Source organism: Ranitomeya variabilis, chromosome 4 (assembly GCF_051348905.1).
Source record: "Ranitomeya variabilis isolate aRanVar5 chromosome 4, aRanVar5.hap1, whole genome shotgun sequence".
NCBI classification, from domain to species: domain Eukaryota; kingdom Metazoa; phylum Chordata; class Amphibia; order Anura; family Dendrobatidae; genus Ranitomeya; species Ranitomeya variabilis.
Window position 1 is genome coordinate 33,166,790 of NC_135235.1, and position 16,624 is coordinate 33,183,413.

Consider the following 16,624-nt stretch of genomic DNA (forward strand, 5'->3'; position numbering starts at 1 on the left):
CCTAGCACCAAATCATCATGTAGATTATACAGCACCAGAAAGCGAATAATCTCCTGGTGATCCGGATTAATACGCATAGTTACTTGTGTCCAGTATTGTGGTTTATTATTAGCCAATGGGGTGGAGTCAATCCCCTTCAGAGGAATAGGAGTCTCCAAAGGCTCTAAATCATACCCACAGCGTTTGGCAAAGGACCAATCCATAAGACTCAAAGCGGCGCCAGAGTCGACATAGGCGTCCGTGGTAATAGATGACAAAGAGCAAATCAGGGTCACAGATAGAATAAACTTAGACGGTAAGGTGCAAATGGAAACAGATTTACCAAGCTTTTTAGTGCGTTTAGAGCATGCTGATATAACATGAGTAGAATCACCACAATAGAAACACAACCCATTTTTCCGTCTAAAATTCTGCCGCTCGCTTTGGGACAGAATTCTATCACACTGCATACTCTCTGGCGACTTCTCAGTGGACACCGCCAGATGGTGCACTGGTTTGCGCTCCCGCAAACGCCTATCGATCTGAATAGCCATTGTCATGGACTCATTCAGACCCGCAGGCACAGGGAACCCCACCATAACATCCTTAATGGCATCAGAGAGACCCTCTCTGAAAGTCGCCGCCAGGGCGCACTCATTCCACTGAGTAAGCACAGACCATTTACGGAATCTTTGGCAGTAAATTTCCGCTTCATCTTGCCCCTGAGATAGGGACATCAAAGTTTTTTCTGGCTGAAGCTCCAAATGAGGTTCGTCATAAAGCAACCCCAAGGCCAGAAAAAACGCATCCACATTGAGCAACGCAGGATCCCCTGGTGTCAATGAAAAAGCCCAGTCTTGAGGGTCGCCCCGGAGTAAGGAAATCACAATCCTGACCTGCTGTGCAGGGTCTCCGGCAGAGCGAGATTTCAGGGACAAAAATAATTTGCAATTATTTCGAAAATTCTGAAACCCAGATCTATTCCCCGAGAAAAATTCCGGCAAAGGAATTCTCGGCTCAGATACAGGTGCATGACAAACAAAATCTTGCAAATTTTGTACCTTCGTGGCGAGATTATTCAAACCTGCAGTTACACTCTGAAGATCCATTACAAACAGGTGGACACAGAGCCATTCAAGGGTTAAGAGGAGGTAAGAAGCAGCTAGACAGCAATTAAGGGCTAGGCAGCAAAACTCTGAAGGGAAAAAAAAAAAAAAAAAATTTCCCTTAAACACTTCTCTATCTCCTGCTTCAGCCCAAACAATTAACACTTTGTGGGCCGGTCAAACTGTCATGATCTCAATGGCAAGAGAACATAGCATCAGCATATATAGGAACTAGCTCTTGGAAGATGGGAACTGAGCTGACCATGAACTAAACCTAACGCACAACTAGCAGTGGCCGGGTAGCATGCCTACGTTGATTCTAGATGCCCAGCACCAGCCGGAGGACTAAATAATGCTAGCAGAGGAAAATATTAGTCCTAGCTCACCTCTAGAGAAATACCCCGAAAGGAGACAGAGGCCCCCCACATGTATTGGCGGTGAATTAAGATGAAATAACAAAACGTAGTATGAAAATAGGTTTAGCAAATTTGAGGTCCACTTACTACATAGCAGAAGACAGAAAGAACACTTTCATGGTCAGCTGAAAACCCTATCAAAACCCCATCCAGAAATTACTTTAAAACTCTGGCATTAACTCATAACACCAGAGTGGCAATTCCTGTTCACAAGAGCTTTCCAGACACAGTAACGAAACTACAGCTGTGAACTGGAACAAAAATGCAAAAACAAACATGGACAAGAGTCCAACTTATCTAGTAGTTGTCTAGGAGCAGGAACAAGCACAGAGAGGCTTCTGATAACATTGTTGACCGGCAAGCAACTAACAAAGCAGCAAGGTTATATAGCGACTCCCACATCTTGATGGGAACAGGTGAACAGAGAAGATGAAGACACCAGTTCAATTCCACCAGTAGCCACCGGGGGAGCCCAGAATCCAAATTCACAACAATATGGCCTGTGTGGCTCATGCATGGACGCGCCGGATCCTCCAAAAAGAGAAGCAGTCACTGTAACCACTCCCTGCACCGGCCCATATGGTGGGGGTTAAACATCAAGGAGTCCCATATATTATCTATGAGTGTCCGGTGTTTGGAAATTACTTGTCTAAACCAAAAATCCCTTTAATCGAAGTCACGATGGCTGCAGACTTTGAACATTTTGGTTTAGATCATTAGGACTAGACAATGTTTAACTGAGTTTTACTTCTAGAGCTCTCAGGTCCTAACATGGCCCGCACAGTGTGAATATATGTATACAATATGGACAGACGGACAGGGACGATTCCACATAGAGAAGATCTTAAGACCTCTGTCATGGTTCCCAATGGCAAGGGAACGTAAGAAACATATAAGTAACGAACGAGCTCTTGGGTGATGGAAACTCGAGTTGACCGTGAGCTAAATCTACCACACAACTAACAGTAGCCAGGGAGCATACCTACGGCTTCCTATATGCCACGCGCCAGCCGGAGGACTAACTACGCCTGGTAGAGGAAGAAACAGACCTGGCTTACCTCTAGGGAAATACCCCAAAAGATGATAGCAGCCCCCCACATGTAATAACGGTGAATTAAGAGGAAAAGACATACACAGTATGAAAGTAGATTTAGCAAAGAGAGGTCCACTTACTAGATAGCAGAAGGATACAAAAGAGGACTTCACGGTCAACTGAAAACCCTTTCAAAAACCATCCTGAAATTACTTTAAGACTCCTGTGTCAACTCATGACACAGGAGTGGCAATTTCAGCCCGCAAGAGCTTCCAGCTACAGAGAATTACAAAAACTGCAAACTGGACAAAAGGTACAAAACAAAAGGACAAAGTCCACTTAGCTGATCAGCAGACTAGTAGCAGGAACATGCAACTGAAGGCTCTGGTTACAATGATGACCGGCAAGGAAATGACTGGAGAGCAAGGCTAAATAGGAAACTCCCAAACACTGATGGAAGCAGGTGAACAGAAGCAGCAAAGTGCAAACAAGTCACCAGTACCACCAGCAACCACCAGGGGAGCCCAAAAAGCGGATACACAACAGACCTCCCAGTCTACATCCATAGACAATCTCCTTCTAGCTCATCCCAGAGGTGTTGGATGGGGCTGAGGTCTGGGCTCTGTGCGGCCGCTCCTGTTCCCCCTCCATGTCTGTATGGAGCTTGTGCACTGGGTACAGCTATGGGGAACAGAAAAGGGAGAACCCCAAACTGTTCTTACAAAGCTGAAGCTACAATTGTCCACAATGTCTGGTGCTGAAGAATTAAGATTTCCCTTCACTGGAACTAAGGGTCCAAGGCCGACACCTAATAACAGCCCATGGCATTATCCTCCTCCACCATCTGTACAGGGGGCACAATACACTTAGGGGATAACGTCCTCCTGGAATCACCAAACCCAGACTCCTCCATCAGACGCAGACAGAGAAGTGTGATCCGTCACTGCACAGAACACGTCTCCTCCATCGTCCAGTGGTGGCGGCTTTACACCACTCCATCCGACGCTCGGCATTGTGCTTGGTGATGTACGGCTGCATGCAGCTGCTCGGCCATGAAGCTCCAGGAGGGGGCGCAGTGTTTGTGCTGATGTTATACCAGAGGAGGTCTGGACTCTGTAGTTATGGGGTCAGCAGAGCGGTGGTGACTTTTCTGCCCTCTGCTCCTCAGCACTCGGACCCCCGCTCTATAATGTTACAGAGGTCTCTCAGTGCTTCAAGGTGTAATCAGCAGCCACATAGTAGAGCAACTGAGAAAATAATATTTTTGGAGGAAAATGTGTGTTATTTTAATACATTTTTTAAATGATGCACAATTTTCTACCATACTTCAGCCCCGAATCATCAAGCGTGCACTGGAGGAAAATGCATCAAATTCATTAAGGATACACTTGTTGCATCTTTCAAGCTGCTGGACACCACCATAAAGAGTCCAATAGTGACTGGAGTATGTTTCTGCCTTAGTAGGCTACTTTCACACATAAGTCTTTCGCCGTCAGGCTCAATTGGGTAAATTTTGAAAAAACTGGATCCGGCAAAAGATGCCGCCGGATCCGTTTTTTCCCCATAGACTTGTATTAGCGCCGGATGACCTTACTTTTCGTCCGGTTTTCGCCGGATCCAGCAAAAATGTTGTTTCCGGTGTCTGGAAAAAACGTACACAGTAACGTTTTTTGTCTCTGGCGCTTCCGGCTTTTTGCTAGAATGGAAGCCTATGGGAGCCGGAAGGTGCTTGATCCGGAAAATGACGGATTCCGGCACCGGATTCCGTTTTTTTTAAACTGAGCATGCTCCAATTTTTTTTAATCCAATTATCTGGATATGCTTGTTGGATCCGTCGAGAAAACGGATCCGTCGCATCACTTTTTCACAATCTGCGCCGGATCCGTTTTTTTTTTAACATTCGACGGATTGTGACTGATGGCAAAAAACTGATGTGTGAAAGTAGCCTTATTAGACGCCTCTTTAGTGGTGTAAACTTTGATGAATTTGCTTGTCATGCTCCTTCCAGTAAAGCTACGATCACTTTTCAAAATGTTATTGGGACTGGAGGGAAATGATCAAATGTTGTGACGTTTCAAACTATTTTATACCTGAATTGGGGAGAAATCTGTTTGATGAATCGGGGTCTTTGTGTTCCAATCCCTATTTATTTTTAATATCTGCTTGTTCTCAATGAATAGAACATTCTTTCTAATATCCGGAAAACTACAAACGAGTGTGGACCTATATACTTCTCACAGCTGAGAGTTTGTCACTGTTGCAGCCAGTTTAGACTCTCCTCTCTAGTCCCGGCTGATACATTGTATTTACCCTGAAACTTTGCAACAAACAATTAGAAAGCAGCAACAAAGAAAAAAGATACATAGAATTGGACACTGGATACAATTGTAGTCACACCTATGGGACAATATTTAGGGGCACGTGAGGTCTGAACAGTTTTATGTGTATATAGTGACTGATCCAGCAGGGGGCTGCAAGGGGGTCTCATGTGGTCAGGGAGGTCTCATGTGATCTGGGAGGTCTCATGTGATCAGGGAGGTCTCATGTGATCTGGGAGGTCTCATGTGATCAGGCAGGATGAAGGTTTTCATGAAGGCCTCTGGATAAGAAGACATGGGACAGGTTTGTGGTTTCTCCATATTTGTGGTGTATGGCTATAAGCCGCCATGATGGCAGCTCTGGTGTCAGCAGGACCGGAAGCAAAAGTTTTGCTTGGAGTCTTGTGTTACACACATTGCATGATGAACCTGCATTAATGATTAACTCCTTCCAGGCCAGCTGGTAGACTCTCACTGAGGAACACGGCTCCTAAAAATGCTGCTCAGATCTCTGCTCCCGGTCTGTAAGAGGGGATTCTGCCACGCTGGGACCCCCAGATTTATGCACAAGCTGGCGAGCAGCACAAAGCCTGCCCTGGACATCTCGGGCATCTACCCTCCCATATCAACCCCCTTCGATGACCGGGAACAGGTGGACTATGACAAGCTGGATGAGAACCTGCGAAAGTACTCCAGCGTCCCATTTCGAGGTGCGTATTTTGGCGAAAGTATTTGACCGTTATACCCCCATTTACATGCACCAGCAGAGTGCGCGTATTTATCACATCGAGGGAAGATGGGTGTCGTAGGCAGGTTCTATAGGAACGAAGGATTGGATGTGGGGAAATACTGAATTCCTTCCTAGTAGGTGTCGTGACATTTGTGCTGCCCCCCCATGTTTTAGATCAAGTTTGATGTGCTCCATCCATACAGCCCCAGCGCAGAAGCCCTTCAAGGAGTCTTGTACTTTTATGACATATAAACCTTTTATGTTTCGTAATGAGCGCAAGTGCTCGTTACGCGAGTTTGCTCGTTAGTGATGAGCCAGCGTGCTCGGATGAGGTGTTATACAAGCACGCTCGTGTCCTAAACGAGTATTTTCGCGGTGCTCAAAAAAAAAATGCTATAGTCCCCTCAGCTGCATGTGTCGCGGCTGATCGACATCTGCAGTTCGATATCTTACAGTTTTTCTGCTGTCTAATAAATCCTGCAGTGCAAACATCCTTTAGAGAACAGACCCATCTAAATTTACCTGCACAGCAGCATTTGGTGAGGATTTAACTACAGGGTGTACACTGAGGGTATTATTGTGCCCATGTAATGCCACCATATAGTGTTCCCATGTAATGCCACCATATAGGGCCTATGTAATGCCATCATATAGCGTGCCCATGTAATGCCACCATATAGCAGGAGCCGGGAAAGGTCAGAGAGGCCCAGCGTACTGCAGTACTTTGCTCTGCCCTCAACAGGGCAAAGTACGCCTGCGCCGGAGCCGCAGTGTGAAGACCAGAAGAGGACGTCATCGTAAGAAGATGGGAGGCCCCGGACCGGACCGCGACGCCCATCGGACCGGGACCGCCCCTGGGTGAGTATAGTTACATAGTTATTAAGGTTGAAGGAAGACTTTAAGTCCATCTAGTTCAACCCATAGCCTAACCTAACATGCCCTAACATGTTGATCCAGGGGAAGGCAAAAAAACCCCATGTGGTAAGAGTAAGCTCCATCATGGGGAAAAAAATTCCTTCCCGACCCCACATACGGCAATCAGACTAGTTCCCTGGATCAACGCCTTATCAAGGAATCTAGTGTATATACCCTGTAACATTATACTTTTCCAGGAAGGTATCCAGTCCCCTCTTAAATTTAAGTAATGAATCACTCATTACAACATCATACGGCAGAGAGTTCCATAGTCTCACTGCTCTTACAGTAAAGAATCCGCGTCTGTTATTATGCTTAAACCTGCTTTCCTCCAGACGTAGAGGATGCCCCCTTGTCCCTGTCTCAGGTCTATGATTAAAAAGATCATCAGAAAGGTCTTTGTACTGTCCCCTCATATATTTATACATTAAAATAAGATCACCCCTTAGTCTTCGTTTTTCCAAACTAAATAGCCCCAAGTGTAATAACCTATCTTGGTATTGCAGACCCCCCAGTCCTCTAATAACCTTGGTCGCTCTTCTCTGCACCCGCTCCAGTTCAGCTATGTCTTTCTTATACACCGGAGACCAGAACTGTGCACAGTATTCTAAGTGTGGTCTAATCTACAGGGTATAATCTACCCTCTTTTTCTTATCTTTCAGGGTACATCGGGGGGGGGGGGGGCTTATCTACAGCATTCCAGAATGCTGTAGATAAGCCCCTGATGCCGGTGGGCTTAGCTCAACTTCCATTTTGGGGGTGACAGGTTCCCTTTAAGGCCGGCGTGAACAATGCTAGCCTGTGATTAATCAGGCTAAAAATGAAAAAATACATATTTATGGCAAGTCACGTCCTCTGTAAATGAGTAGAGCTGAGCTGCAGTACCTGGCACTGCCATCAGACAGGTGTGGTGCTGTTTCTGTAAAATTGATTCTCTTTTCTAATCCTGGAAAACCCCTTTAAAAGTGCCATAAATGTTAGTCTACTCTCTTACATATAAAGTTCCTACTGGCGCATCTGACCATACGAGACTGATTACGGGGCAGCGCCTGATCGTAATGAGGCTCTTCATTATAAGTGTGCGAAAACTAAGAATAGTCAGATATTCATGGGGATGACTGACGGCTCAGATCCGCCTAATGGGATGGTGCTGATATATGAGGAATTAGCACGGTGGGATTATCACATTATCACTCTGCATAACTATAAATTAGAATAGGGCTCGCAGCCAAATTTCACGAGTGTGACATTTCAGATGGAAGCTTCTTTATTAATTACTTTCCTTCGTACAAATTTAGAAAAACATGACTGCTTTAAAATAAAAAAACAGCGCCGCACCTGTCTACAGGATGCATGTGGTACTGCAGCCCAGCCCTATTGCAGTGAATCAGGCAGAGCTGCAGTAACACATGCATCATGTGCACAGGTGTGGCGCTGTTTTAGGAGGAGAGAATGTGATAATACCGCCTCAGCGTGACCAGATGAGGGAGGCTGGAATCGGAGAATGCCTTTCCTGCACAATTACCATCCCATCCCCCTTTTTTGGCTTTGGATGCCACAAAATTGCTGGAATTGATTCCCAAAAATTGGGTTTGTTGCTCCAAATTAAGGGCGGTTTGCATATGTGTTCCATGGAAAACTGGTGCGTTTTGTAATTGTGTTATATCAGTCATTAATTTCGGGGCATTTTTTTTTATTATTTCTTACTTGGCTGCATTTATTTTTGAGTAAAAAATACATTTTTTCAATTTTGGTTTAATCAAAAATGTATCGCCGTTTGCCTTCTGCAGCCTCTGTGTTGTATGGTCTATTGCTGGCTGCAGAATGAGTTAACTAACAGGCAGTAAGTGAGCTCGATCTGACGGCTCAATGGGACAATATTCGAACTCTTATATTTGTCTTCTGTTTAGCTGCTCTCTGCTGATTTATGACTGCAGACCACTTCAAAAGTTTAACGTGCAGGGAAATAAAGAGCCTGTAAAAAGCCAAACTGTGCAAAATTTTTAAGGAAACCTTAATGCAAAAATTATTATAAATACATGGATTTGAGTTAAAAGAAAATCCCACAAATTGTCCAATCCCTTTAAGACACACACACACACACACACACACACACACACACACACACACACACACACACACACACACACACACACACACACACACACACACACACACACACACACACACACACTAGATTTATGTAGGCAGAAAATGAATGTCCATGGGGCCATCATCATCATCATCAGTGTCAGCAGGGAAGAGAAGGATCGGCCATGCGATACGTAATAATTACAGTTGTGCAAAAGGATTAGCAAGACCCTGATCCAGGGGCCATGTCAGTAATTAGTGGCCAGAGACCTCCTATCTCGTATCCCCGGTGCGCAGTCCTGTGTGCATCACGTTGCATTCTATGATGTTGCGCTGGATTTACTAATTAGTTGAGGCGCCGGGGATGCAAGGTGGGAGGCGCACCGCAGGGGACTGGTCCGGTGGCCACAGAATACTGACCTAGGCGCTGGTTTGGTGCCTGTTAGACAATCCCTACATGTGTTGTGGCTGTTGAAGAGCTGTTAGACATGCAGCCGCAGGCACTCGAGCATATTATTCAAGCACGCCGAAGACGCTCGGCCTACTCGAATAATCAGAGCACGATCGCTCATCACTAATTAGCTGCTGTAATCTATTGCTTTCCAACATTGCAGAATATCTGATGATCTGGTGGCGGAATGTAATTAGTCTGAAGAATAGTTTTGAAATTGCACAAGGTAATAACCAGGTTTTTGTTTTGCAGGAATAGTAGTTCAAGGGTCAAACGGAGAATATGCTTTTCTGAGCAGGGAGGAGAGGCTGGAGGTCGTGCGTCAGGTCCGTCAGAAGCTCCCGAAGGAGAAGATCCTCATAGCGGGATCAGGATGTGAATGTGTGTAACTATATTATATACCGCTAATGTGCATAACACTGGCAGGAAACATCGCACAATCATCTGATCACAGTATTTCCATAACCGTGCACAACACCGTACTCTAGTCTTAGTATCAGCCATGACACCCCTATCGAATAGTCTAAACACCAGCTGTAACATTTTACCATCTATGCTCTGATAAATGACACAAAGGATTCATCCAACAGGGGGATGATTTACAGGGAGCGGCTGTCCAGTGCATCCGCATTATCGATGGCCTGCCATGTGATTAACGAGAGTCATAATTGTCACCATAGATTAAGGAATCAACCTCCGACAGCTGAGGAAATAGGAGCTCCCAAGAGCAAAATGCAGATTTGATGAGTAATGGACATTTCTCAGGGCCTTTTATCTTCCTTTCAGAATTTAATAGCCGCATTTATATACAGATAATTGCGTTTCTAGAAATCCGCATAATTATGGGTAAAGCTAATTTTTTTTTTTTTAAAGTTATCTGATTTTGAAAAAATTCCTTTTTAAATATTAGGGATAGTCTCCTGTCCTGGAGGACCCGGCATTACATGAACAGCCTATTGATTTCAGTGAGCACCATGTAATGCTTCGATTCTCCTGTGGGGGCACTGCAGGTAAACTGAACACTTCCTCCCAGGTTCCTCTTCAGTTGAAACAGATGACTGATGGGTTTCAGTAACAGGATTCCCTATTGTCAAGGGACCATTACTAATAAACATGGATTCAGCTTATAAAAGAAGTTTTATGCTTTAATCGATCTCATATTTGTGCTTTATTATCACCCAACATGGACAAAATATTAGGAAATTGCAGATTATATCCAGCAATCATCTATGCAATATATTTAGCCAACGTATGAGAGATTCATACTGGATAAAGGGGTATTGAGTGTGTAGACTCCTGGATAAGTAAAATATTATAAAGTATGTGGGTAAAATATATATTTTTTTACTTAAATTAATTTATTTTATGCTGAAAAGGAAAATAATTTTCGCAATTGGATTTCATTAAAAAATATTGCACCACTTGACTTTTACACATTGCAGACTGCAGAATAAATGAACTGAGGATTTGTCAGTGAGCTCCTTCTGATGGGGAGGCTATAACTCCATTATCTGTCTTTTACTGAGCTCCTCTGTGTTGATTTATCCTCCGTGTTGATTTATGGCCACAAAGTTCAGCGCAACTGTCAAGAGGTCATAAATTAGCAGAGAGGTGGTCCGAAAAAGACCGATAAGAGTTTCCAACCTGAAGGACTGGACATGTTGGATGTAGCGCTATTTTTTTTATATGGACTTTTTTGTGTTAATATGTTTGTCTTGTGCTGTTCCAAGCTACGCAGGCCACCATAGAAATGAGCCGTCAGATGGGGGAGGCCGGAGCGGAGGCCGTTCTTGTGGTGACACCTTGTTACTATCGCGGTAGAATGACCAGTTCTGCTCTCATACACCATTACACTAAGGTATTGATATAGGGGAGGAGTGACCGGAGGTTATATGGGAGCAGGTATGTTCCTGAGAAGTGCTCGTCAAACTTTATCACGTTTCCTAATTTTAGGTTGCAGACTCCTCCCCTGTGCCCGTTATCCTCTACAATGTTCCCGGAAACACAGGGCTGGACGTACCTGTTGATGCTGTTGTTGCTTTGGCCGAACACCCAAATATCATAGGGATCAAGGACAGTGGAGGAGATGTAAGTCTTGATGTACTTGTGAAATCATATGTTCCCAGGGGCGTAAACTAACTTTTTAACTACAGATTTTACCATTTGTCTAAAATATCAATGTAAAGTTTCTGCTGTGTAGAATACTGTTATCTAGAATAGTAGAGAAATAAAACAATTACTGTAGTCCAAATATACAGTAACCCAACTTGAGTAGAGACAGCACCAAAACAATGTTCAGTACACATATACAGTACACAGACCAAACTGAGTACATGCAGAACTAGAAACAAGTTCAGTACATAGATACAGCACAAGACTAAGCTGAGCACATAGAGAATCAGAATCAAACTCAGTACACATATACAGTACACAGACCAAACTGAGTACATGCAGAACTGGAAACAGGTTCAGTACATAGATACAGCACAAGACTAAGCTGAGCACATAGAGAATCAGAATCAAACTCAGTACACATATACAGTACACAGACCAAACTGAGTACATGCAGAACTAGAAACAAGTTCAGTACATAAATACAGCACAAGGACTAAGCTGAGCACATAGAGAATCAGAATCAAACTCAGTACACATATACAGCACACAGACCAAACAGTACATGAAGAACTAGAAACAAGTTTAGTACATAGATACAGCACAAGGACTAAGCTGAGCACATAGAGAGTCAGAATCAAACTCAGTACACATATACAGTACACAGACCAAACTGAGTACATGCAGAACTAGAAACAAGTTCAGTACATAGATACAGCACAAGACTAAGGCTACTTTCACACTAGCGTTGGGAACAACCCGTCGCTGTGCGTCGGGCCGACGTTCCCGACGCTAGCGTGGTCTCCGCCGCACAACGGGGGCAGCGGATGCATTTTTCCCACGCATCCGCTGCCCCATTGTGAGGTGCGGGGAAGTGCGGGGAGGTGGGGGCGGAGTTCCGCCCGCGCATGCGCGGTCGGAAAAAGCGGACCGTCGGGAGCAAAAAACGTTACATGTAACGTTTTTTTCTCCCGACGGTCCGCTACCACACGCCCAAGCGTCGCAAAACGGACGCAACGTTTGGCAATGCGTCGCAAATGCGTCGCTAATGTTAGTCTATGACGAAAAAACGTATCCAGCAAGAACTTTTGCTGGATGCGTATTTTCGGCAAAACGACGCATTTGCGACGTATTGCAGTTAACGCTAGTGTGAAAGTAGCCTAAGCTGAGCACATAGGGAATCAGAATCAAACTCAGTACACATATACAGTACACAGACCAAACTGAGTACATGCAGAACTGGAAACAAGTTCAGTACATAGATACAGCACAAGACTAAGCTGAGCACATAGAGAGTCAGAATCAAACTCAGTACCCATATACAGCACAAGGATCAAGTTGAGTACATTCATAATCAAACTCAGTACAAATATATACACTCACCGGCCACTTTATTAGGTACACCTGTCCAACTTCTTGTTAACACTTAATTTCTAATCAGCCAATCACATGGCGGCAACTCAGTGCATTTAGGCATGTAGACATGGTCAAGACAATCTCCTGCAGTTCAAACCGAGCATCAGTATGGGGAAGAAAGGTGATTTGAGTGCCTTTGAACGTGGCATGGTTGTTGGTGCCAGAAGGGCTGGTCTGAGTATTTCAGAAACTGCTGATCTACTGGGATTTTCACGCACAACCATCTCTAGGGTTTACAGAGAATGGTCCGAAAAAGAAAAAAAATCCAGTGAGCGGCAGTTCTGTGGGCGGAAATGCCTTGTTGATGTCAGAGGAGAATGGGCAGACTGGTTCGAGCTGATAGAAAGGCAACAGTGACTCAAATCGCCACCCGTTACAACCAAGGTAGGCCTAAGAGCATCTCTGAACGCACAGTGCGTCGAACTTTGAGGCAGATGGGCTACAGCAGCAGAAGACCACACCGGGTACCACTCCTTTCAGCTAAGAACAGGAAACTGAGGCTACAATTTGTACAAGCTCATCGAAATTGGACAGTAGAAGATTGGAAAAACGTTGCTTGGTCTGATGAGTCTCGATTTCTGCTGCGACATTCGGATGGTAGGGTCAGAATTTGGCGTAAACAACATGAAAGCATGGATCCATCCTGCCTTGTATGGAGCATCTTTGGGATGTGCAGCCGACAAATCTGCGGCAACTGTGTGATGCCATCATGTCAATATGGACCAAAATCTCTGAGGAATGCTTCCAGCACCTTGTTGAATCTATGCCACGAAGAATTGAGGCAGTTCTGAAGGCAAAAGGGGGTCCAACCCGTTACTAGCATGGTGTACCTAATAAAGGGGCCGGTGAGTGTATATATATAGCACAAGGACCAAACTGAGTACATAGAGAATAAGAATCAAACTCAGTAAGTACATATATAAAGTACAAGGATCAAGCTAAGTACATACACCATCAAACCCAAGCCCAAATCATACATGTAGCACAAGGACCAAGCTCAATATGTACAGTATCCAAACCAGGCTCAGTACATACAGTACAGATCAAAAGTTTGGACACACCTTCTCATTTAAAGATTTTTCTGTATTTTCATGACTATGAAAATTGTACATTCACACTGAAGGCATCAAAACTATGAATTAACACATGTGGAATTATATACTTAACAAAAAAGTGTGAAACAACTGAAATTATGTCTTTTATATTCTAGATTCTTCAAAGTAGCCACCTTTTGCTTTGATGACTGCTTTGCACACTCTTGGCATTCTCTTGATTAGCTTCAAGAGGTAGTCACCGGGAATGGTCTTCCAACAATCTTGAAGGAGTTCCCAGAGATGCTTAGCACTTGTTGGCCCTTTTGCCTTCACTCTGCGGTCCAGCTCACCCCAAACCATCTCGATTGGGTTCAGGTCTGGTGACTGGAGGCCAGGTCATCTGGCGTAGCCCCCCCATCACTCTCCTTCCTGGTCAAATAGCCCTTACACAGCCTGGAGGTGTGTTTGGGGTCATTGTCCTGTTGAAAAATAAATGATGGTCCACCTAAACGCAAAAATAGCATGGCGCTGCAAGATGCTGTGGTAACCATGCTGGTTCAGTATGCCTTCAAATTTGAATAAATCCAGACAGTGTCACCAGAAAAGCACCCCCACACCATCACACCTCCTCCTCCATGCTTCACGGTGGGAACCAGGCATGTAGAGTCCATCCGTTCACCTTTTCTGCGTTGCACAAAGACACGGTGGTTAAAACCAAAGATCTCAAATCTGGACTCATCAGACCAAAGCACAGATTTCCTCTGGTCTAATGTCCATTCCTTGTGTTCTTTAGCCCAAACAAGTCTCTTCTGCTTGTTGCCTGTCCTTAGCAGTGGTTTCCTAGCAGCTATTTTACCATGAAGGCCTGCTGCACAAAGTCTCCTCTTAACAGTTGTTGTAGAGATGTGTCTGCTGCTAGAACTCTGTGTGGCATTGACCTGGTCTCTAATCTGAGCTGCTGTTAACCTGCGATTTCTGAGGCTGGTGACTCGGATAAACTTATCCTCAGAAGCAGAGGTGACTCTTGGTCTTCCTTTCCTGGGGCGGTCCTCATGTGAGCCAGTTTCTTTGTAGCGCTTGATGGTTTTTGCCACTGCATTTGGGGACATTTTCAAAGTTTTTCCAATTTTTCGGACTGACTGACCTTCATTTCTTAAAGTAATGATGGCCACTCGTTTTTCTTTACTTAGCTGCTTTTTTCTTGCCATAATACAAATTCTAACAGTCTATTCAGTAGGACTTTCAGCTGTGTATCCACCAGACTTCTGCACAACACAACTGATGGTCCCAACCCCATTTATAAGGCAAGAAATCCCACTTATTAAACCTGACAGGGCACACCTGTGAAGTGAAGACCATTCCCGGTGACTACCTCTTGAAGCTCATCAAGAGAATGCCAAGAGTGTGCAAAGCAGTCATCAAAGCAAAAGGTGGCTACTTTGGAGAACCTAGAATATAAGACATATTTTCAGTTGTTTCACACTTTGTTGTTAAGTATATAATTCCACATGTGTTAATTCATAGTTTTGATGCCTTCAGTGTGAATGTACAATTTTCATAGTCATGAAAATACAGAAATATCATTAAATGAGAAGGTGTGTCCAAACTTTTGCTCTGTACTGTATATACAGTACAAAGACCACACTCAGTACAAACAGTACCAGAATCAGTACACAGAGATATTTGCAAATATTCTTCTTCTTACACCTACTACATAGTGGGATAGGATCTTGGAGATGGGAATACCCCTTTAATCCTAATTTACCTTCCTTATGGGCAGATACACTTTGTCCTGACAGATGTTTCTTGAGCCTGCCATAGGAAATACAGTAAACACTATTGGCCCTCATATGTCCTGGATCCATGTCCAGCTTTGTTTTAAAACATTCCCTTTTAAGAGTATTTGGTCCAATATTGAAGACATATCGGAACGTTCATCAAACCTGGCTCATATGTGTCTGTCTTTGGCCATGTTGGGTTCCTCAGGCCCACCAGGGAAAATGACTGAGGCTATCCTCTATCTGTACAGATCAGCTTTTAGTTTCCTGTTCTTATCATTCCATAACACGGCTCGTATTAAACAGGACATTTTAACTCTTAGACCCAAAGAACGTTCCAGCATAAAACCCAAATCTATGTGTCTTTAGATAGATCCCAGGAGATCTGATGTGACTCCTATGTGTCTAAATAATGTAAAATTAGGGACAGTGATGACATCACTAATTTATTCTTAGCAGTGACATCATCATTCTTCTATTTATGCTTTAGATCACACGTATAGGGCTGATCATCCACAGGACCCAGCACCTGGACTTCCAGGTGTTGTCTGGATCTGCGGGCTTCCTCCTGGCCGGATACTCTGTTGGTAAGTGAAATCTGCATCATCAATACATATGTCTGCATCATCAGATTTATAGCAATTGATTAAAAAAAAAAACAACTACAATTGCAGCCTTGAATGCCTTCATTTCCAGGAAGAACCCCACACTTGTCCGTGGATTGTTGCTGGTAATGCCACTTAGTTATATTTACTTTCATGTCTGCAATACCAGTAACAACCTGTAGACAAGAGGGGTGCTGTTTCCAGTCACAAGCTATTATTTACTTTTTTTTTGTCCTGGACAACACCGTTAACGTGGGATGAAAAATAACAATTCTTTGACCAGCATGGAAAAATTATGTTGATTTTTTTTGTGGGGAAAGTGACCCATCCATTAATGCAATGTTTGATGATGAATTAGAGAATCATTTCCAACTTCATGAATTGGTATTGTCGGATAAGGCTGGTAAATACAAGCACTTTTGCAATTTATTGCTCATTAAAATTTTCAGCCGTTCTTGAGATATTGACACTTTTGTTTACAGCATGTTGACTTGGAGACCGACCGCCGCAGTGGTGGTCGGTTTCCTAGATACCGAGCTGTAACCAAAAGAAAAGTGTTAATATCTCAAGAATGGCTACAAATTTTAATAAGCAATAAATTGCAAAAGTGCTTGTATTTACAAGCTCTATCCAACTATAG

The 16,624-nt window shown here is 43.9% G+C and overlaps 1 protein-coding gene across 2 annotated transcripts in view; it reads left to right on the plus strand.

Moving 5' to 3' along the window:
* Positions 1–5,064: 5,064 nt before the first annotated feature.
* HOGA1 (4-hydroxy-2-oxoglutarate aldolase 1) overlaps positions 5,065–16,624 on the plus strand; it is a 33,604-nt gene continuing 22,044 nt past the window's right edge. The window contains exons 1-6 of one of the 2 annotated variants that reach the window (XM_077257041.1): positions 5,065–5,156; positions 5,308–5,562; positions 9,292–9,420; positions 10,770–10,897; positions 10,993–11,127; positions 15,870–15,966. In XM_077257041.1, the coding sequence (XP_077113156.1) occupies positions 5,349–5,562; positions 9,292–9,420; positions 10,770–10,897; positions 10,993–11,127; positions 15,870–15,966 (703 nt within the window). In that variant the 5' untranslated portion in view covers positions 5,065–5,156; positions 5,308–5,348. The remainder of the gene's footprint in view (positions 5,157–5,307; positions 5,563–9,291; positions 9,421–10,769; positions 10,898–10,992; positions 11,128–15,869; positions 15,967–16,624) is intronic. The other variant, XM_077257042.1, reaches the window with a different exon arrangement.